The sequence below is a fragment of the Drosophila biarmipes genome, chromosome 2L, assembly GCF_025231255.1.
Source record: "Drosophila biarmipes strain raj3 chromosome 2L, RU_DBia_V1.1, whole genome shotgun sequence".
NCBI classification, from domain to species: domain Eukaryota; kingdom Metazoa; phylum Arthropoda; class Insecta; order Diptera; family Drosophilidae; genus Drosophila; species Drosophila biarmipes.
Genome location: NC_066612.1, coordinates 14,617,842 through 14,641,965, shown reverse-complemented (window position 1 = coordinate 14,641,965; position 24,124 = coordinate 14,617,842). Strand labels below are relative to the sequence as shown.

The window sequence follows — 24,124 nt, the reverse complement described above, 5'->3', positions numbered from 1 at the left end:
CAACTGGTTGTCTATGCCGCGGACTTAGACAGTGAAAAAAATGACAGGAAGGTAATAGATATTCCCATTTCTTTCTGATATTGTAGTGTTACTAAGGTCGTGTTTAAAAAAAGTACGTTTTTGTTTATAAATTATTTATGTTACATTGTTTTGGTTGTAGTCCATCACTAAGAAGTGAGACATGTATTTATTATACTAAATAGATATTTAATCTTGAATAAATTTGTTCATCTAAAATGAGAGCTTTTTTAAGTTGTTTGATTTATTGTTTTTGAAAAGGACACGTTCATTATTTTTAGTGTACCTCCAACATCTTCCAGTTTATAACAGACAATTAGAGATCTCTATAGTTGCAATTGGATACACACTGAAATTGTTTTAGTGTAATTCAACAGATGTAAAAAATTGTTTCCAAGATTTAGTTATCAGAAAAATGAGTTTTTATTAATTTTAAAAATTGCCCGTATAATTAAAACAAATTTATGCCAACTTTTACGTTACTTTTAATACAGTAAAAATAAAAGTTACAAAATATTTTGTAACTTTTATTTTTACTGTATTAAAAGTTTTTTATTTCCAGATATTTTCCATATTGCCATGTCACTGCATGGTGAAATATAAAAATTAAAAAATATTACTTTTATTTCTTTATTTTTCAATGGTTTTCCAGTATTTTGTTTATTATTTTGTCGCCTGTCAAACACTTCGCCAGCTAGTTTATTTAAAATAAGCCAATTTTTCTTAGTGCCGCGGCATCTTCTGCCATCTTAGGAGCTGGCAATTGGAGCTGCCTGTGGTTCTGTCTAGAACATCGTGTGCTCTTTATCACTGACAGATTGTACTGGCCATTTAATTTATGGCGATTCCCACATGCAGTACTCGGAACACTACTGAGTCGCTGGTGGACTTGGACTGCAAAAACTGTGACGGTATCGAATTGCCGCCGGCTGATGGGGGCATTCGCGTTATTCAATCCATTCGCCTGGGCAACCTTTAGAACATCATCCATCTGCATAAATCAATTGTGACTGCGATTTACAAATGAGCCGAGGCGGATATTTGCTCCTATATTGGGTGCAAACAACTTCCCTAATGCCATGGCTTGTGAACCGAATCAATGTCAGGTGGTTCCACACGAGGGTCTTGAGATTCCTCATTAATCAGTTTCGATATATTTCGATTTCCTACTGTGTTACTTTGCTAACAGTAAAATAAAAATAAACTTTATTCATTTTTTTTTTAAAGCCAAACAAACATAATATCTAAGATTAAAACCATTTTTTGACAATTAATTGGTTGTCTGTGCTATTTTTTAAATATACAAGTGAGTCGAAAATTTCTATGCAAATAGAATTGCAATGATTGCTTTCTCTTAACTCAAACTAAAGCCATATAAAAAACTGCGAAACCAAACTTCATATACTTTAATTTATTCCTTCCACTTTTGGAAGCATTTTCCATTGTTATTTTCAGCCCGTTTCCCACTCAACTAACCATGCAATTTATGTCACGCTGCATTTTTATGGTAACTGCAGAAACTATTTTTAAAGAGGAAAAATTGCCAAAGGACGTTGCGGAGGGAGGTGGGGGCCGCAGCACGTGTCGTTATCCTTTGGCTATTTCCGGGCACTTTCGCTGCAATGGAGAAAGCACAACCGTGACGTCATGAGTGGGTGGTTGTGCTGCTGCTGCTGCACATAAAAATAGACCACCCAGCCAAGGGCAAGTGACGTCAGACGAGAGCGAGACAACCAGTGTGACAACAAGGACGTCATCGCGGGAGCGAGAGGGCCAGATCGAAGGGGAAAACTGAGCCGCCGGCCGGTGTTTTTCCTCTGACACTGCCCACTCACCTGGCTCTTTCCACCTGACTGCCCCTGCTCCACCTGACTTTCCACACATTCATTCATGCCCGCCGTCTGCTGTCTCGCTCTGCTCGATTGCGCATGTCCTCCGACGGAAAACTGATGACGTCTTTGTTTCAGCAATCGATTTCTGTGCTCGCGCTTTCCCCTGTGACGTCATTAGATGCGTGCCAACCGACAGCCGCCGTGTTCGTCGGACTATAAATAATGAGCGCCAATTAACGCTGGAAATTGATAATCGACAAAGCCAATTGATGGACCACCGACCGAACCTGAAATCGAAACCGCAGCCGAAGGATAATCCGCCTTTCAGCTAATGGGATATTACTTGGGTACTACAAAATGTGTTTACAAAAATAACCGAAGAAAATGTTACAAGTTTTAATAATGGGAAAATTAAAAGGCCAGTGGTAGAAGCTTTCTATTTTTATTAAAGGAAAATATACAAGCCAACACTTTAAAGTTTTCTTTTAATAAAAATAAATGTAAGAAAAGTTAGTTTTTGAAATGATATATAATATCTTCATAAGGATTTGATGAGTTCATAGCATAGAATTTTTGGTTCACAAGGTGATTAATTATAACTACACATTACTATTAAATAATAGTACATCGTAACTTATTTACATTATAGCTGTCACATAAAGTTTAGTAGAACTTCCAGCAAAGTTGGAAACGCAATCGTTAGCAATGAGTAATATGTGTGTTATGGAAGTAACAGAAAACTAAGGGCCCAAATCACAGTCATCATCCATAATTCAGGCCAGAAAGGTTAGCCAAAGTAATTACGGCCCAGAACACACAGTCCAATCATTACGAATGCCGGGTGCCATCCTTCTCATCCGTGACTCTGCTATTGATTTTACACGCATTATCCACTCAACCCGCGAATATGTATGTGGGAAGTATATCCTATGTGAGCACGTAAGACGGCATATCTATAATTTGGGCTTGTCCGCTGAGGTCAAAGACACACACGGCCAAACGCCGGCTATCTGCCTCCCTCTACCAAATTCACTGAGGTTGTTCCATATACACGTCATACATACTTTTTTATATAACCAGAGGGGCTGGAGCTGCGTCAGTTAATTCAATTCCATTGATAACACCGGGCCGGGCGTAGATACCGGCGGAACATATTTAATGGGCCAGAAAAGCACAGAAAAAAAAATTACCAGGGTTAATTAAGGGTTAATTATTGTATTGTCTATTTAAGAAATGTCTCTTAATATCTTATAAAGTTTTTGAGTTTAATAGCTCTTACCTGATTCCTCATAACTGGAAATATTAATACAAATATTACAATACTTAGCAATAAAGTATTCACAAATTTTCAAATTTTTTAGATTTTATTATTAGTTTTTTGGCCTAAGTGATTTTATAAACAATAATTTTTTTGTCAGTTTAACCAAAAATAAAAGTAGTTCAGTTTTATAAAATGTTTGACAAACCAACAGTATAGATTATTTTGATTTTTTTGTTGCAGTGCACAGATAGATAAGCAAAGGACAAACAAACCGCAAACAGCTTTGCCTACTTAGGGGCGTTCGTGACGAAAATGCGAGGCAGTCGCCCCGTGGTTTTCGCAGAGGGGTTGAAAGGGGGCACGGGGGTCACACCGTGGCAACTTGTAGACGTGACGCGGTCAAGACGCAACGGAAGCAGACCATAAAATCAATGCCGCACTTCCGTTCATCCGCCGGTGGCTTCCTCTTGAATCGCCTGATGGTTGCGTAGGGAATTTAATTCCAAGACAGCGGGCGCCCAGCAGGGGTTATTCAGTGGGTGGTGCACTTTCGAGTTCCCAAGGTCGTCGCTGTCAGGAATAATGGTATATGTTGTGCTGGGATCTTAAAGTGCAAGCAGAGTTTAAGGAAAGAACTGAAATGAAAGGGTAATTTTGAGAGCTTACAAATAAATCCTGTCATACTAGTATTTTGGGGCTTTATTTTTCAAAGCAGATATAGTATATTGTACCTCCGTAATTCATTTAAATGAAAATATATATATATATAAATATATAGCGAGAGATTTGTTTTACTTAAGATCCTTCGAAGCCATGAAGTTCCAATTCAATGTCGAAATTCCCTTTTTTATTAAGTCATACTTCAACATAAATTCGATAATACATATTTGCCCAAGCCCCCGCCGCAATCATTTACCTGTGAGCCCGTAAATCATCTCCCTAACCATCGACTTACCCCACTTACAACCGCAAATCTGCATTGCCTCATTGTATCGGCCGTTTTGGCCCAAGAGAGATACCCTGGCCAACTGGGCGTACACTTGATGATATTATGACATGTTCGCCTTTAAAGCCCCCCGAAAAATGTTATTTAGGCACAAAATAGCACAAAATTGCCAGGGCAAAAACGAAGGAAAAAAACGAAAAGGAATACACCTATATATTTATGTGAAGTTACAAATATTAATAGTTAAACGAAGGCAGGAAAAAAATAATGACAATAATTCGGCACAAAATGCACCTGCAGGCTAAGCAGTCAGCGGGGTTTTGGGTTTCGTTTTCTATTCGGTACTATTATTTTTTTTTAGTTAGCCAGAGGAAGTCACAATTTTTTGGGCAAGGCATCGAAAGTGAAGTTTATAAAAAAGGGTTGGCGAATCCCAAAATGCAATTTATGCAAATGAGCCGAGAGGCGCCGTTGCAAATGCGGCAGCATTGGATGGAGAAAAAGAAGAAAAAACAATGCAAAGTGCCGCATGCTAATTGAAATTTACAGGGGGGCTGGGGTAGCCTTTTCGTTTCTATTTCTTTTTTGCTTAGCAGCCAAATCAAAGCCTAAATAGCAATCAAAAAGAGCAAAAATTCCTTAAATTAAACTCACGAACTGGCGGGCGCAACGATGCGAAAATGATACATGCATTAAGGCCCAGCCAAGTTGACTTGGCCAAAACGAAGCGAATTTGGCTCGGCACATTTAGAATATCATCGCAGTGCAGCTACGACCACAACAATAAATAATAGACAAAAGGCAGAGAGACAAAAGCAAGGAGTGCCGATTCCGAAGTCGACTTCAACTTCGCCGGAGATGGAGACTGCGACTTTGGCTTGGCATGTCATGCTTAATACAGCCAATAAAACCAAAGCCCACAGCAACAACAACAGCAATCGAAGCTCCGTGGAAGCAACCCAATAGCGGCAGCAGCAGCAGCAGCAACAACATCGGCGATATCAGCAACAACAAGAGGGACTCCAGCGCTAAGCTGTTTGCATGCACTTTTGGGGCCACCAGCGGGTCAGCCAACAGCAGCAGCAGCACCACTGGCCCCACTAGCACCACCAGCACCACCGTCCTCCATCTCCACCACCGCCAAAGGAACAGCAGCAGCCCCACCAGCAACAGCAGGCAAGGCAGCCCATACAGTGGTTCACTTTGTTTTTCGATTTATTAAGGGAAGTAGATTTTATAAAATCGTAAGACTGAAACAGAATTTTAAAAATATTTAATATCATTAAAGTATTTAAAATCCTATAATATATTGAGTTACTTTCCTGTCTTTTCTTGTATTTTATATATTATATATCACTTAATATTCATTTAAAATGATTAATATACAGAAGGGAAAGTAATTATATAATATTTCATTTAAAATGTTTAAAATAGGAGGAGGAATAAAACCAATATTATTTATTTAAACGGTTAAAATAGGAAAAAGTTTTCTCTTGTAGCTTGTTCATATACTGTGTTCCGAAAACCAACAATCCACTTGTATCTAATGCCTAAACCAAATACTTTGTAACAAATTCTGTTTAAGGAACCTCTCATTAATGCCGTTTTCTTTTTGGTTATGATTTTTTATTTTAGGTAACTAGGTAATAAGGTTATTACTAATAATTATAAGCTTTTATGTATTTCATTACCAAATTAACTAAGACCCCTTTTAACCAGTGATACCTTCCAGACCTCCGGCTGGTTTTTCCCACTACCAATAGCTACACAGCCACTGTAGCTCCACTGTACATGCAGCACATGGTGCCTGCCACAGACCAGTTCCACTTGCGTCGCTCCCAAATCCAGCTAATATATATGTACATGGGAAGCCACACCACAGAGCACAGCACATTAGGCCACCCCGCCGAACCGATCCGATCCCCCGGAGCCCCAGCGGGCACTGCGAGCCGGACCCAGAGACCCGAGATCCGAGCAAAAGCATTATGGGAAAAAATCTAGCCGAAAACGAAAGGAAGAGCCACTGTGCCCAAAACCCAGGTCGGTGCCTCAGTCGCCGCCTCGGCGTCCGACTCTGCCGCGGTCGGCGCAGCAGTCGGCCGACCCAGCGGTCTCACGTTTTGTCTGGGCCCGCCAAGTGGAGAGCTCGAGCCCGCGATCTCCGGCTCGTACGCTAACAACAGTTAGAAAACGTGGCTTGGAACCTGTCTAAAAATAGCCTCGGCGAATGCAACCGAACACACGAGCGGCCGAGGAAAAGCCGAATGAAAACGAAAACGAAATCCAAGCCGACGGCCTCACCTCCACCAGAAGACACCGCCTCAAAGACGAGTCTGCGGATCCGCGAAGATTTCGGTTCGGGTCTTCCGAGCGATCACTACTCTCACTCTCTGTACGCTCGACGCTGGCAGCGCAGTTGGCGTCGCGTCTTCGGGTTTCTATTGTTTTTTTTTTTGCAATTCTCCGATCTTGGGAGAGAAGATTTCAACTGGCTTTGCATTATTATGATTTTCCTTGTTGTTGTTTACGAGCTGCAAACGCCGGTGTCAATGGTAAAGTGCATTAATATTGCAGCTTTTCCGACGGACAGGCTTGCGGATCGTGTTGTTGGTATATTGCCCAAATGATTTGTGGTGCAACCCATTAATATTTGGGGATGGGGAAAGGGTGATCTGGTTTACGATGTGCCAGGATGGTGTTTGATTGGGTGGAAAAGGGAAATTGGCCTGGGATTTTGTGTGAAATCGATTCGTCTTGGCATGAAGTAAATCAGCGAAAACTAAAGGGGCTAAGCGAGAAATACATAGTTGGTAAGGCCTATAAAATAAAGTTTTTTCGCTTGTTGAAGGGGCAAAAACTGAAATTTAAAGCTTATTAATCATGTTTTAATAATTCCTTTTTTACACAAACTTTCCTTTGCTACCATTCAGCATAGAAACAACATTTAAACACCCACAGCCGCATCCGTGGGATTCAGTCAAATAAACATATTCTTTGAAATCTGGTTTGCTTTCCTGTGAATCTGCTTAGTTTTGCCCCCACACAAAAAGCTAGGAAGTCCTGTTTCTTTTGAAATAATATTCAAGGAATTGCCCACACAAATTTAGTACACTGAAATGAGGGTTTTAAGTTTTAAAAAGGATTTTTAATTTACAGAACATTTTAAGTTACATTAAAAATAATTATACTGTTGTTTTTATTCAATATGTATGTACATATTTTAAGTCTTAAAAAAAAATATGTTGCATATAAAGACAGCCCCTAACCACTTTAATTAATAATTATATTTTGTATATGTGCTAAAAAGATAATAAAATTAACTGTGCCCCCAAATATCCCTAACTAAGTTACCTGGTTTCCGGTGTATATAGACCGAAAGGAACGGCGGAAGCCCAGTGGGCGGTGGAAAAGGCACGAAAAGCGGGGAAAGCTGGGCAGGTGAAACGGCATCAGGAATAACCATCAATCTGGGATGTGAGCAAACGAGATGGCCAATGCCTGCTTTATGACGCACATAATTTCCGTTTCCGAATTGTCCCACTGCGCTGCATTCGGAAAGTCGTCCAGTACGAGCCAGGGGGGGCTTTTCCGGCGCAGGCGCTCTACCGACGACGTCATCGATTTTCCTCGCACGAGCTGCGCTCAGTTGTTGGCCGCAAATGACGTAATAGCCGGGCCGCAAAGGTAGGTCGTGTCCCGCTCGCTGCCCCCATGCCCATCCCCCTCGCACGCTCGCAGCCGCACTCACTCTCACTCGCTCTCGCGAGCGCGGCGCAGCGCCAGCCGAGGCAGCGCTGCCCGCCGCGACGCCTTGAATATAGTCGCGTGTAACCGTAAAGATAAGTTCAGTCGCGTCACAGACGCCGCATTGTTAACAACTTTAACCAAACAGCCACCGCTCACGGAAAATCCAGCACTCAAGCAACCATTTTGCCGAGGCGAACTCGGAGATCCACAAATTCCCGATTTCAATCAGCCTACAACCATAGTTCTAAACAAATTCGCGTTCAGTATTAAAAGAAAATAAACGGAAATGCAACCCTAATGTGAGTGCTCAAGAGTTAAACAGTTGCAACAAGTTGTTGCTCCACGTTGATTCGGTTCGTTCTATGCGGAAACGGAAGCCGGTCGTCAACGCTGCGTATGTGTAATAATTGCCAACGGCCGACAGCGCGGCGTATACTCAATATTCCTGCCAGAACTATGCACTCTGTTCAGTTGACAACGCTGCGTATGTGCAATGCTCAGCCGAAGGTGGTCAACGCTGCGTATGTGTAATATTTAAATTCAACGAATTTCAAATTACATTCGAGATAGATATTTTTGGAGTGCGAATTTTTGTAAAAATTTGATTTTTAAGAAACCCAAAAACCCGTGTGCCGAAGAACAGTAATCATCCGTTTCTGAGCAACTCCGTTCGCGTGTGTGTATCTGTGTGTAAAGTGTTAGCAACGTCCTTGTGCCTCCTACAACCACAGCCGCATCCGAATACATAGAACCAAGTTACACCTACATCTATGCATATACTATAGCGTGCGTAAGTCGTTACGTCGCTAGCGTCGTCACCTGGCCACTGCGCAAACGCCGGAAAAAGCGAGTGAAGGAAGGCAAGTTCAAGTCTAAGGACACCGCACAACGACAACACCAACAGCTGTGGCAAGGACAGGAAAAATGAGGCCCGATTATAACTATTGCAATCAAAGCTTCTGCCCGAAAGGAGTGGGTCACTGCCACGGTAGCCAACACAACTGAGGGCTAAAACTGGATCACCAGCGCCGCTCAGGGCGCCAAACAGGTGCCTATCTAGAGACCGTATAATATCTGATCTGTGTTGTGCCGTGTCCCTTGTGTGTTTTACGTTTGTGTGTATCTCCATCAACACCATCATCATTTCTGGGGTTCTTTAACGAGGAATCGTGGTCTATGATGCGCGATCGGCTTGCCTCGCTGATTGTGGTGAAGCAAGAGGGCGGCAGCAATCCGAGTATAGGCCATCATATCAGCCATATCAGCCACCATCCGCCGTCGGCCGTCAAGTGCGAGGCCTCACTGTACACAGAGAGCAGTCTGTTCCAGGAGATCAACAACAACTCCTGCTACAGGCAGAACCTTAACTCACCGGCACAGAATCAGCCACACCAGCCACATTCCACACAGCAACAGCAACACGCACAGCAGCAACAGCAGCACACACACCAGCAACACCTGCTGCCGCCACCCTTGCCGACTTTGCCTTTGATTTATCCCTGCCGCAATCTCTTCCCCGACGGTTGCGATATCAATCACCTGGCCTGCTGCAGTTCCTCCAACTCGAACTCCGACTCCGCCCCCACATCCACTTCACCCGACAACAGCCACTTTTTTGCCAATGGAAGCACGTGTATGTATTTTATTTTCCCCCTGCTTATTCGGCTATTTGGTGACGGTTTGTTTTTTATATTTCCCCTAACTTTTACGCCGCTGCGGTGTTTCCTTCTAATTCGCTAATCGCACACGCGGCGTATACGCAATGTGCGGCACCCATTGCCAAATCGCTCAAGAAGCTGGCTGTTTGCTCAATCCGCTTAAAAGGGAGGGCTGGTCGAAAAACTCAAAAAAAAAAACAACAACTGACATTCGAACAAAAAAGGGGGCGTGGCTGGCGGGGGTAAGCTGCACAACGCACAATGACGACATAAATTTGCATGAAAAGTGCTCAAAGTGCATCATAAAATGGTGAAAATATTAAGCAAATAGTAAAAAATATGAGTGCAGCCACAGCTGTGGTCAAAATGGTAGTAGGTTGTTTCTTTAAATGCTGGAAAAATGAAAAATACTGAGTTCTTAGAAGGGCACAAACATTGTGCATTGCATTGTGTTGCAAACATTTGAAGAAGAGCTTTTTATTTGTTCGGAAAAACTAGACTTAATTAAATCTGCTTAAAATAATTAAAAATATATTATTTACTTTTTATTGGTTAAAATTTACAATTTCTTAAAAAAAGCTTGCACAAGGGCAGACAAAGTTGGGGTGCTAGAAAGTGTTAAAAAATATTCATATGTTCCAAAGAGAAAAGGAATCTGTATCAGAACAATGTGAGATTTGAGTTATTAAAAGGACATTTTCTAAACCGTATTTTTTGTGTGGTTCTCCAAAAGAATTGAAAAATGATTTCCACCCACTCCCTTAACTATCCCTAACTTTGAAAATGAGCTTACATCAGTTACTACCACATTGACCCTAGGTGTTTACCTCCTTTTTTGTATTTTGTGAGCATGTGTGTGAATGGATTTTCTTCTTCGGCTCGTCCCAGTTGTGTTGTTGTTTTTGGTGTCGTACACATGTTTACCAGCGTCAGCAAAGCGTCGCAGTTGCAGCAGACGGCAGCGGACGCAGCCTGACGCAAAATGATTTATAAGCTGCACAATAAACACAGCGAATATACACACACGGATACTCACTATTGCACGGGGGATGGCCAATGCATTTTTATTAATAACCAGCGAGAACCGAATAAAAACATCATCGATTGAGGCGCAAACCCTGCGTGGAAGATCGATGGCAGCAGTGACATAGCCGTCACCTCGGTGGGTTTACTTTCTGTGGGTGGCTTGAGAGGCGTCAGGTGAAAGGAGGTGGGGCTATTTCAGTATCCGATTTATTGGGCCCACCTAATCGCCGACGGTGCGGAGCTGCAACGGCTTGAAAGGCTTTGCCAATTCATTTGTTTTGGCCAAAAGCGGTTAGTGACTGGTTAGCCACTTCTTAAGCGTCTGTATTTCGCGGCTAACCCAACGCTTATTAAGTGCTTTCAAGCACTAAGCCTCTTAACACAATGTGGTTAGTTTCTTGTATTCAAGGGGCACATTAGCCCTTATCTTGAAATGAGAATAAACTTCTCAATCAATTTAAAGTGCACTAAGAGATATTAAATTTATTTTCTAAACTATTTCCATCTCTAAAATGATAATTTAACTAACAATAGCATAAATGAACAAAAAAATTACACAATATAATGGAAAGCAGTAACTTATTACTTCAACTGCCTACATTAATCTAATAATTTCAGTAGGTCAGCTACCTTTATTGTATCTTCAGTTTAAGTAATAGCACCTAAATGCGTCTAACAACTAAACGAAAGGGTTACCAATCGATTGCCAAAGCTGAAATGTAAGAGAAATGCCCTGCAATTCAGTTGACTATTAGCTGTGGCAAAACAAACATCTCTATTTATAAGTTGGCTCTATACTGCCATAAAGGCGATGGGCGCCAAAAGTGCCCGACAGCGGATGACAAACCAAAGCAAAACAAATCGCCGAAGAACATATGACCAGGTGAGGTGCATCCATAGCTAGTATATAAGCCATGACGCCAGCGAGGCCATGAAATCGGCCAGTTTAACGGATTACACGGCACACAATTTTCACAGTACGGGTGTTTTCCCGCGGCACGAGTGCTGAAAACGTCATCATCGGCGGCGAAATAGAAAATAGATGACGAAATCGTTTTTTGGGGGGAATGCAGAGACTGCACTCTCTTTGCGTCAGCTGCATCTCTACTTATGAGTGAGTATCTCATAATTGGTTCGGTATTATTTTTATTATTATATTATTCGTATGGCTGGCCACGTGCTGATGACGTCGCCCCTTGGGATGAGTTGGCTGAATGCCTATAGTGTAGTCACAAGTCAGCGTCTTTTTTGTTTCTTCTGTCTTACGTGTATTTACATTTTGGCTGGCTGTTTTGTTTTTATTTCGCATTCACGACACGGCGTGTGAAAATATTGTTTCTTTTACCCATTTCTCTTACGATTTGCCTTGATTGCTCATACGCCCCGTCCAACATGGCAACATCTCCTGGGTGTAGCCAATTGCATTTCAACATGGCCCAAAGCGTCTGAATAAAAGGTTCGCCCCGGCCACACATATAAAGTTGTTCAATGCACTTCCCCGAGCAAAGATCATGATGATCTCGGCTTCCCCCACTGATTAACCGCCAGCGAAATGAGCTTGATAAATGATGCAAAAATATAAAATACCTACTCACATATCTCTGACACCCGAAAAAAATCGTAGGCTACTTCATTGTACACTTATTCACGATCCGTCGTGCGTTGTGAGTTATCTCCGCGGCAGCTGTCGGGATGGCCATTGTTGATTGTTGCCGCTTTTGGCCATTCCTCACAGCGATACTCTATACCCCCTGAGCGAAAAAAAATAACTCACTATCCCCGCACACCGGTTTCCATGGAGCAACTCCATCGGCCAAGACCAGTAGTCGCCTTCCAAGTTGCGTGGCTATTTGTATATACATTCATATATTTATATTTACCATGAAGACGGCGGCGCAGGTGTATCGCGAGGCGTTAGTTGTGTAGCCTACTAACATGGTTAGGATCAATGTAAACATTTCTGCATGTCCGCATGTTCTTTGTTCCACGGTGCATGTGTGTTGCCTAATTTAACGGACGTTTAGTTCCGCTAATTGTGGGTATATAAATTCTATTACTATTATTACTGCCATGTTGGTAAATTTTAATCAAAAGTACTAAAAGACAGGTGTCTTTATTAAAAGTTAATATCTTATCTTATCGTTAATATCTGTTATCTGTTTTGTATAACTACAAATTTCTTGCTATTTTTCCTGGATATATGAATTATTTTAAATAAATAAAATTCTAATAGACTTTTAACAAGCCCCTTAAAGTGACTTTTACAAGACCTTTAACCCAAAGCCTCTTTATTGGATCCAAATCACCTATTAAATGTCATTAAGCTGTCATCAATTTGGCTTTAAGCTTTTGCACATACTTCTGATCTCCTGAGCCCCGCGTTAATCCTAATCCCAAGATATAAAACCATCTCCAACCTATCTCAACTATCTTTGATTCACTCTCGTCTCGTTGCTATTCATTTTCGCACTATGCGAATGAGTAAAAACCACAAAAGTGAATTTGTTAATTTGTGTTTTTTTATTTGGTTTTTGTTTTGTTTTGCTATGGGATATTTTCGATTTTTTTTGCCATGTCCACTGGGATGGGAGGCCCGCGTCTGGGCAGATGGATTGGAAACTCTCGATATTAGCGTCTGGTGGGGACTGCTCTGCGACTGCTTAATTATTTGCGTTGATTTATGCGAATTTTATAACGAAATGCGGCGGGCAGGGAGGTGCCATTATTGTCTTGATCGCTGATCGATGGCCAAGACATCAGCGAGAGCCACAAACCAACAAAGCCAGAGACCCTAGACCACAGACCAGCATTAGTTCCAGTTCCCCTCGTTGGCTTATCGGGGGATACAAATCAGATGCATAATGGACAACCCACCTCAATTACGTAATAATTATAGTTTGCCTGGATTAATTGTGTTTATTATATTGATTGTAAGCGTGTTTCGTTATTAATTGCCGACCGATTCGTTGGGTGCGCTCTTCAATTGGTTCACACGATGCCAGCGATTCGAAATCGAAAATAAATACGGAAAGCGTAAATTCCGCTCGCACTTCTTTTTGCCTCTGCATTGCTAAAATAATTTCTAAATTCGTCTGCCTCATTTTAAATTTAAACAATTGCCGCGTAATTAGCCAGCATCAATTTATGTCCAACTTCCCCGCCACTGCAGACCACATCTCGCATCGCCCGGTTCGATGTCCAAACCCGAGGTATTTCTGTCTAAACGGGAATAGAACTCGTCCCGGGTCGATGAAATTATTTCAAGTGGTTTTCAATTCCGCATAGTTGGTTGTTAGTTGGGGTGATCGAGGGGTGTGATGTGTAGGTATGGCGGAAGTCATTCCAGGTCTAGCTAGGACTTCGGTGTACTTTGAATTTCCATGAAAAGGTACTAACTAGTTTTATAACAAATTTAAATAATGGAATTTTATTGTAATTATTGTATAACAAACTTATATTTATTGGTACATATTTTAAGAAAAATGTTTAAAAATAGTATGTCAAGAAAGAGCTTTAGAGTAATTTTATTTATTTTTCTTAATATGCTTAGGGAACTCAAAGGTGCAGAGTAGTTTTGAGTAATGGTATAAGTATTTTATTTAACCATTCTTTTATAGAAGTTAAATAAAATAAATTTAGTTGAGGTAAAGGATATTATAATAGATAATTATTATTTATTACAAAAAAACGCTTTTCATTACAGAAATATATTACTTGCAATTTTAATCAAAAGATCAAATATTTGGATATTTCTAAGATCAAAACCTAAATTTTCTCTGCAAATTAATCAGCACTTCCCAGTCTTTTGTGCCATTTCCCCCACATTCCACGGCTGCGTTTGTTTTGATTTCGATTTCTATGCAGTTTCCTTTCCCTTCGAGTGCAATGTCCACTAATCACGAGGCTCTGTGGATGTAGCACTGGTGGCATGCCCACAGAACGTGCAAGTCGGTGTCATCAGCACCACCGTGCTAGTCACTAGCCGCAGCACCACCAGCCAGACTAGCACCACCGGCCCCCCGACCACCGTCGTCATTATCATCTGCTGATCGGCGGCATGGGAATGCAATGGTTTGGCGAGGCGTCGCCAGAGTTCATCCAACATCGAATATTGGACATCGGACAGGTTTTCCTTTGGACGTTTTCCCCTCCCCGGGTCTTTTCTTTTATTTTTTGGCCACTTTGTTGCCGCTTGTTGGTCAATTTCGACTGGCAGGCTGCTGGCGGCTCTCGCATATGTAAACCTTAATTTGAAACTGATTGGATTGCTTGGCCGTTGGCCTCTCGTTGTTGCCTTGTTTTTCTTTATAATTTTTTTGTTTTTGAATTTTTGGTTATTTCTTAATTTTGCCATGCACTTGATGAGCTTGGCTTGGCTTTGATTTGATTTTTGAGGTTTTTTTTGGCAGCCTTACTGATTTTGATTGCCTTGAATCTGTCATATTTTTCAAAAAACATGACTATCTGTTCAGAACTGGCTCTTTTTAAGAAAAGATTTTTTATAAAATTAATGTTACAACATTTTTTGGCCAAAGCTTAATTTTACAGCCTCAGAATTGTAAATATCTTTATACCCAAACGATTTTTTGGCCCCTGACACCTTATGGTCACGTCTCCAATTTATTCCCATTCAAATTATCGAAGCTGTAATTAAATTCAACAAAAAGCATTACACAACTTTTAGCAAATTTCAGCGAGAACAGGCCAAGCAATAAATTCCAATCAAAGCCAGAAAATAGCGAAAACACGTTAAGAATTATAACCAAATGAAAAATCTGGCAACAAGGCACAAAAACCGAACATCAAGCATTAATGCGTCGCCTAAGACAACCAAGAAAATTTATTGTCCATAATGTTTGCTTGGTTAATTTTATTATTTTAATTATTTGATGCTTGGATTTCCTCCTATGCGGTGCCACCTTGACGAATGTGCTCGCACTGTTGTGAAAAAAGACGTAAAAACGTTAGGAAAAAGATGCTGCAGTTAACAAGTTTTGCCCCTGTGCGTATGTCTTTGGTTTTGTAATCAAACAAAAATTGTTTGCTAATAGTCTGACGGCCTGTTGCCGGGCTAGAAGATACGTCTGCTTGGCCAGTTCTTGTTCGAAAGGATAAACAAAATTGGGGAAAAATTGCGACTTTACAACAGCCCGACGAGCAAATTGTTGTTGCCTGCCTAGGTATGGCTTACATTTAACAGATTCTTATGTTTTTACTCTTCAACTCGATTTTGGTTTTACAAGAATAAGATGCAATTTGTGGGATGTTTGTTTTTACGACTCAACAATAAATACTTTACATTTCTTTGCATTATGTGCGGTGTTTTCATAGGAATAGGAATCACCGTTTATAGTTCAATTATTTTGAAAAGTGCATTTTCAATTCGTTAGTTTCTTGGCCAATAGTTCCATGTTTTTCCCGCTTACATTGTCAATTGGCTTGTTTATTTCATGTTTTGGCGCGTAACTTGTTTTCTAACGTCTCGTTGTCGTCATCGCACTTGAAGTCTGAAGATGCGGCAGAAGGCGAGATTGCATCTGCCTCATCGCTTTGATTGGCAGACAGACGGCCCACAGAAAGTCCGACCAGTCTGAAGAGTCATTCGAGGTGTTTAGCCAAGCCAAGATACCAAAAAAATATAAGAATGACTTCAAATAACCTGCATACTTGCTTTTCAGCTGGAGCAACAGACATCTCTATTGGACTATAAGTTATGTTTATTTCTGCTTAAATTTCTATTCTCTATATGCCAATCAATTACCCAACTTGGTTGGGGTATAAACTGTAACAGAAACTTTGCTAACTAGAAACAACAACGCCCCTTGGCTATAACTATTTTTAAAAAGCCACCTTTTTGGCTCACTGCAGGGGCAGAAGAAGCAGAGCTCACGTGCAAAAATAACACCGAGCAGGGAAAAATCGAAGACCCCCAACGAGCCCCTTCCAATCGCCTTTGATGGCGTAATCGCCACGAACACCGAGGGGGAAAATACACCAGGATACATTCTATATGCGGGGCCACGCAGATATACACCCCCTGGAAATCTCTCTCTGTGCCACGCTCTTGTGACGTCATTGTGGAAAAGTGCTAGGTCGGGGTCGTCATTCCGTTGGTATCTCCACATCTAGGCTCTCCCTCGCTCTCTCTCGAAAACAGCTGCGAACGAAAGTTGAACCCGAACCACAGCCACCCCCTGGATGCGCCCGGAGAGTGCCTCACGACTCTCACGTGGCCCTCAAGGTCGTTTCGGTGTGCGCTGCGGCTCGCTTTTGTTTTTGTTTGGCCCCCCACGATGATTTCACACTTGTAGATACCACCAGGATACACCGCCTGCGGGGTCCTTCTCTGCACTGGGTTGATGTAACACGCCTTCTTTTACTATCGCAACTTTGGATTTGTTTCTTTTTATGGCTGGCTCGGTTGCAAAGGACCTTGGGACTCGTGCGCGGAATTTAAGCAGGAAAATTAGAATTTCCAGGCGGAACAAAAATAAAGGCAACTGCATATTTAATGCGGATGTCAGTCGAAAATTGTGATACTTTGGGAATCGAAGGAAGTTTGCTTACATTTATTCTGGAATAAGGTACATTTCCAATGAGGATTAAATGGTATCACAGTTATTATTACTCAACAGCTTGAACTTCATAAGAAGTTTTGCAGTTGTGTTGAAATATCTAGGGATATCTTTGCTCAAAAATACTTTTTGAACCATGATAAAGCTTAAAGAGTTCGCAGAAATACACTTAACTGGCAAGGCCCCAACGCACAGCGCTTAAATAACTTATGAAAACTCGGCCCGGCCCAACGGCTCATAAATTAAGCCAAGAAAAACGAATAATCATAGGGGAAAATGCGTCAAAGAACCGACTTCTGCTCCCCTGAGACATGCAACATGAACAGTAATCGAACACAAAAGACATGCAATTATACACAGCCGAAGCGAAACAGCAGGGCAAACAACTCAGACTTGGGGGGCTCGTGCCAGAGGCATGTAATTACGGGCCCGAAACACTCACGGAGTTAACACAAATCAAAGCCAGACCAGATATAGTGGCCATATATTTAGATACACACATATACACACATGCGACACGCACTTGAAACCGATGACGTCCTTGGCTTTGGACTGGCACACTCCGCGGCTTGGGGTTCACGGCGGATCGATAAAGCCACGCAGGACTATTCGTGGCCAGCGGCTGTTGCCAAGTCCCAAATAGAACCGGTGACGTCAAGGCGGAAGCGAGACGGAAGCATGGCAAACGCCGACTTTTCGCTGTCCCACTCTGCGTATGCGTAATATTAAGTATACCACGTGTGTGTGCAGCGGGGGCAGAGTAAACAAAAACGTCGTGCAGCAATTAAACGGCGGATTTCGGTAGCCTGACAATTAGAAGATACACAAAGCTTGGAAATAAAAATAAAATAAACTCGCCGGTGAGCTGCAGGCCGGCTTCGGGCCAAAGATGCCATCGCAATCAGCCGTATCAAGATTGGCTTAATTGAAGCAGCGACAGCGAGCGTGTCTCATTACCAAGTCAAACACAAACCGAGTAGCAGACACCGATGGAGTTTGCCTAAAAAATAATAAAAAGTGGGGAAAAAGCAGAGGGGTATCGATGTGACAAGATTGTCAAATAACTGGCAGCAGTGACATCAAGCATTCGATGCAAAACGCGTTCGCAGCGAACACTGCGCGATACGAGTATTTGGGCTATAAAACACATCTTTGAATTTCCATAATTTTGGCCCAGCCGGTTTTTGCATTTTGCAGACTGCTTTTTGCCATAAATTCGCTGCTCAAATTCAGAACATTGCAATTAAAATAACGGATCAGCAGTCCACTTCTCTCGGACAAAAGCGAATTTTGTTTATTCAAGCTAATCTGCATTTGCTCTCCCTCCTCTGGCCGTTTCATAAACTTGAATTCATAAACTTGGCTCTGCGCATTTCCTGGCCAAAAACAAAATCGTGATTCAAACTCTTAGCCGACCTTGTGGAATTATCGGCTGCTCCGCTTATAAAATTAGAATACGAAAGAAAAGAATTTGTGTTCTTTTCTTTTTTATTATTTCAATTTTGACTTTCGCTTTGGGATGTGCAGACTGCAGGGAGAATATAACGAGTTTTTTATAATATTAGATTGTTATATATGGCCAGAGCATTCTTTTATGAATTCTAGTTTGGTTTTTATTCACTTTATTTTTGGTTTGCCAGGCATAACGAATGGGGAGTTGTGATGAATGCAATTATAAATGAATCGATTAGCAGAGAACATGTCTGCGGGAGACTAACCAAAAAGATTTTCAAACGATAAGCCACCAGATTTATGTTCTACATGTTTATAAAAGGAAAAAACCATAAAATGTATTCAAATAGTGGATTAAATACTGAGCATAAAAATTATAAAAACCTGCAGAGTATTAATTGAAAATACCTCAGATCTGAAGATACTTACAGCTCATTTAACTGCAATAAAACTGCTTATATTTATTTTCATGCCTCGCCTTGCATGTTTAGCATTTTTTAGACGTCTTTACAATATTCGCACCTTAGCCAGAACAGGATCTAAATACTGTGCGATATTTTCTGCGGCACCCCCAAGCGTAATCGCCGCCTCCATTAAGAGGTTAATTTATGCGCTACTAAGAGAATACATTAAGTCATTCTTCCCGATGAATCTCCACAATCAGTCTCCGGCTTTATTGTCCTAACTGTTTGGGGGCATCATAAAAGTGTTTAATTAATTTCTGTTATATTCATCATAATATCGCTTTTAATGGGTTGCTTTTAGCTACAAATTAACACTGCGGGACAATCACTTGACTGACCAAAAAAATTCAACTTGTGCACAGAGCACAAAGTTTATTTCAATTCTAATGCAAGGTGGCAGGGGCGTCAGGAAAAAAGGGGGTATAAAAAATTCTTTAATGAGTAACTTACGTAAATAAAGGATAAGTAAGAATACTCCTTATCCTAAAAATAATACCATTTTAAAATATACTTTCTTCGAGGAACATATATGTAAAAAAGTTAATTTTTTTAAAAGAAATCGGTTCGATTTTCTTCTGAACACTTTTCGAAGGTTTCGCCCAGAGCCCCAGGCTTCAGTGTGGGTCTTTTATTTGAATGCCCGCGCTATGTTCTAGTTACCTGATGGGACGCCCACCATCATCTCCAGCGCTCGGAGCCCCGACTCCATCGCGGTTGCGAAACTAAGCCATAAGCCGTGCTGATCCGAACGGACTCTGGCCTTGAAAATCTAATATTCTCATTCTCATATACTCAATTAAAGCCGCTGCCAGTTAAAACGAAGAAAAAACGGCGCTTAGTTACATTTTGCAGATGCTTAAGAGCCGTCAACAAAACTCGATTTCGATGTGCCAGACGGTGAATAAAACTCAGCCATACTCAAATCTACACATTTAGTATCCATGCATCCATGTGCATCTGCACATCTGACTTGAAAGTTCTCAGACTCCGACTGACCAAATGGCTGAGATGTGCAGTCTCCAACTAATGCACTTTGAGTCTGAGGCCAAAAAGCCTTCACTTTTTGTGGTCATTGGCTAGCTTTTTATTTTTAGTATTCCCCTAGGCATTGTTCTAGCACACCGTCCATCCTCACCTGAAACATACTTTGTTCAATTAACACATTTATTTTGCAATCGATTTAATTAAGTCCCTTCTGGGACCTCGAAAGACGTTCATTTGAAAGCTCAATAATTTTCGAGTCTACAGGTTTTGGCTTAAGTTATGACACTATTAAAATTATAACCAGTAAAAATTAAGCGCACTCAAAATGCACAGCAAATCCCATTAATCGATAAACGATGTGACAGTTATGTGATCAGAGATGATGATGTTTTAGTGGGATCAATTTCATATTTATTAAAATATTTTTGATAGGGAAATAATTTTTTTTAATAACAAGTTCAGTGGGAATAAAAATAATATTTTTTATAAAAATTAGTATACCTAATATTTTGCATTATGCTAATGGAAATTCACCAACAATATTGTGACAGTGAGAGATCGTTTATTTCATAAATTGCCGCTCCCCGTATTATCGAAAAACCAACACTTCCACGTCCTTTGAGCCACTGTCAAGCGGAAGCCTTGAACCACAAACCTCGCAAACCCCAGAAATTGGTAACAAGCTGCGCTAACTAACCAACAAGCCAATGGGCAAACCAATGCAAACAAGACAAAGGCTAAGACAAATAGCAGATCCGAAACGCGCCCAGTTTCTGCTTTGGATATTCAATTTGTGTGGACCTCTTTGGCTTTTTGGGGCCGACTTGCCCAGTTAACTGTTAACGGTCTAAACGCTCCGGCTCGATCGCAATTGGATAATGAATGATGCTTTGAACTGTGGCAAATTCTTTTGTCTCTTGCCTTTAACATTGAACTTTTCGCCATCTCCATCTCCAGAGCAGCGCAGCGCAGCGACAGATACAGATACAGATTCCGAGATACACTTCGATTCCCACAGCTCCGGATGATTTATGGCCGAACAATACGTGTGTAAAGGGGGGAATGGGCATTGCGGATCTAACGGATGAAACAAGAACCTTGTTATGCATTTAACACGCCACAGAAAGGGGAGACCAAGCGTAGATATGTATAGAAAAAAGTCTCCAACTAAGTACAATGAAAATAAAACGCGATGAATTATGGGGCAAGTTTTTGTAGTTGCCAATCAGCATAATCGGTGATCGGCGGATCGGTGGATCGGTGGATCGCTGAAGCCTCAGATGGATCGTTAGATCGGCAGCCATCAACTGCCGGCAATTGTGCATCGATCAAGAGACACCGATTCCGACCTTGTGCATCAATATCGGCTGGCAGCGAGAGAAATGCGTGCAAAAAATGCCACAGATTTGTGCCTCGGTCTCTCGTCTCGCGACGGTTACAACGTTCCACAATCCACGAAGGTCTAACAAATTTTGGCTTCCAATTAAGAGCCGAAAAAATAGGTACAACAAATAACAGCCGATGATTTCGGAATCGCATTTGACTGCGTTTCTCGCGTGCTGTCGCCCAATTGATGTTGCCAACTTCGCCAACAATTAGCATAAATTAAAATTGGTTTACGGCGCAGCCGAAAGAGGCGGCCAGAGAGGTCCCCGAGAACCCATGATGCGACCGACAATCCGCTAACGATGAGAGTAAAAGTGATCCAACCGGTTCGACTCAAATCCCCATGCTTCTATAGTTAGTCTCTGAATTTATGACCCGAGCAGCGCCCACTCCCCACCAGCCCCCAAAAACCGACCGATTCGATGCGATCTTAGAACCAAACGCAGCAATCTGCGATCGTCGCATACAAAGCGCCGGACAAAATCAGAGCTAACAAAGTAACACAAAAGATAGACGGTCTTAGGATCAGAAATTGTTAATACTCTTTCAAATGAAAAACTAAAGGTATTTACAAGATAATTGTAAAAAAAAATATATAGTTAAATGCTTTAGGAACTAAGATTTGTATTGTCAAAAAAGCATTAACAATAATTTATAATTAAAAGTAAAACCAATTATCAATAATTTATATTAAAGGTAAAGGTAAAAAAAATATAATTGATTACAAAACTGAATTGAAAAAGATTTATATATGTAAAAATCCTGTTATACCCTGTAATATTTATTTTTAATACTTTTAGGAATTCTCAAATTTGTTATAAAATTTGTTTATATATTTTTTTTTTTTTATTCTTTTAGATTTGCAATTTAACACCGCATTTAATCAAATCAATAAGTTTAAAACGTTAAAAAGCTACTAAAAGGGTATAAAACTCAGAAGAGCGTTGCGCATGCGCCGCATCACCCGCCGTTCTTGTTGCTTTTTTCTGCTTCATAACTGTGACTTGTGCTTGTGCTGTGATTTATACTCGAGTTCGCTGCTGCTCTTGCTTTTGCTTTCATTCGGCGCTGACCAGTCCGCTGCTAAATGCGCTAAAAACCGAAGATTCAGAGACATTCTTCCACAAAAGCGTTGATTTGACTAAATTAAGGCTCGACAGCAATGGCTACAGCGGCAGCAGCATTAAATTGTAATCAATTTTTCTGTCTGAGCTTTTTGTTTTTGCCACTGCTTCCCATGGATCGCCGACTGGTTTATCCGAAAACATAAAAAATAATAATACATTTGGCGCTATGTTCTTACAGCTTTATTTTGCGTGTCGCTGCTCAGTGAGCTGTCAGCAGTGAGATTATCATTATTCCTTTGGCGAAGCTTTTGTGGAGCATAGTGCTGTGGTGTTTTTTATAGCGGTGTCGGTTTACTTTTTTAGATTGCATGGCTAATCAAAGCGAACAATTAACAGATCTAAAAATGTTTGTTATAAATAAACGCAAAAGGAATTCATTAGTGTTTTCTCGGTTTTGTGTTAAATACTATGTTAATGTGCAGCAGGTGTCGTATGCAAATTGGGGCTAACTATAAAATACAAATTTATTTCTTATTTATTTTTATTATATTTTTTAATCTATAATAATTTAAGTAGCATTTTAAGTAGAACAAATATTCCCATTTATCTGTAGTTTAAACATCTAATTTGACTATTTAGCTCATATTGTTTTCTTCTGCGGCTTTTTCAAGCTACCATTTCAATTTGTTTAAGCCAAAAACTGAATGTCACTAAACTTTTTCACAGCCCATGCCGTTTATTTTGCATGCCTCAACAAATTAATTGTGTAATTAAGATTCCCTCGCCAAATTCAAGCAATTGGGCAAAAAATAGAAACGCATTTGGAGATGGCTTCCCCGTCGTCCTGCTGAAAAGTCGTGACTCTTCTGCCGAGTACTGCTGCCTTGGCGGTGAAATCAGTTTGCGATCTTTTCACAGCAATAATGCATATTAAAATGCCACGCTAATTGTTATTGTAGGCACCTCCTCCCAGCCACCCTGCCACTTCGGTGTATCCCTCTGCGTCGCACTGGCAATTAAGTAATAGACAAACAAACTTTGGTTTGCGTGTTGCCGCTGTAACTGCGACAGCAGCAGATGCAGCACCAGCAGCAACATCTACAGCAGCAGCAACACCATAAGCAACAGTCACTGAATGGACAAATTTTTATGCACAAGTTGAGAGCCTGAAGTTGTCTGTTGGCCAAGGCGTCTGCTGTTGGTGCCTTTGACTATTAATTACCAGCAAAAAATATAAAAAAATTGGTGAAAATCGAAGCCGTTATTGTGACTACAACTACCTATTCTGCGTGGGTGAATCGAGAGAAATACACAGTAGACAGTAATGAATTTGAAAGATATCTTTTATATCAAGAACCAATTTTTAAATGTAGAATTACCTTATTTTTAGGGCGAGAAAAGTGCGAAATTTATTTTTTTTAGCTATTTATTGGCTTAAGAATATTTTATTTGGTCAACCTACTACTTTGTTATAGTTTTATATGACAGAATAATTTTAAATATTAAGTTTGGTATTATTATTAAATTAAATGAAATGGTTTATCTCAATTTCCCCTGTATCAAGAATGAACATAATGATTTTTGTTTGGATTGAAAAAAGATCTAACATAAACCAAGATTATTGCCAGGCATATAAACTTTTTTTCTTAATTATTAAACCAAGATTATTTCCAGGTATACAAACATTTTTTTCATAATTATTAAAGGC

At 40.7% G+C, this 24,124-nt stretch overlaps 1 protein-coding gene across 1 annotated transcript in view; it reads left to right on the top strand.

Annotated features, from left to right (window-relative positions):
• Positions 1-7,926: 7,926 nt before the first annotated feature.
• LOC108033803 (probable nuclear hormone receptor HR38) overlaps positions 7,927-24,124 on the top strand; it is a 29,328-nt gene continuing 13,130 nt past the window's right edge. Inside the window, exon 1 of the mRNA XM_050884933.1 lies at positions 7,927-9,437. Coding sequence (XP_050740890.1) covers positions 8,981-9,437 — 457 coding nt within the window. The 5' untranslated portion in view covers positions 7,927-8,980. The remainder of the gene's footprint in view (positions 9,438-24,124) is intronic.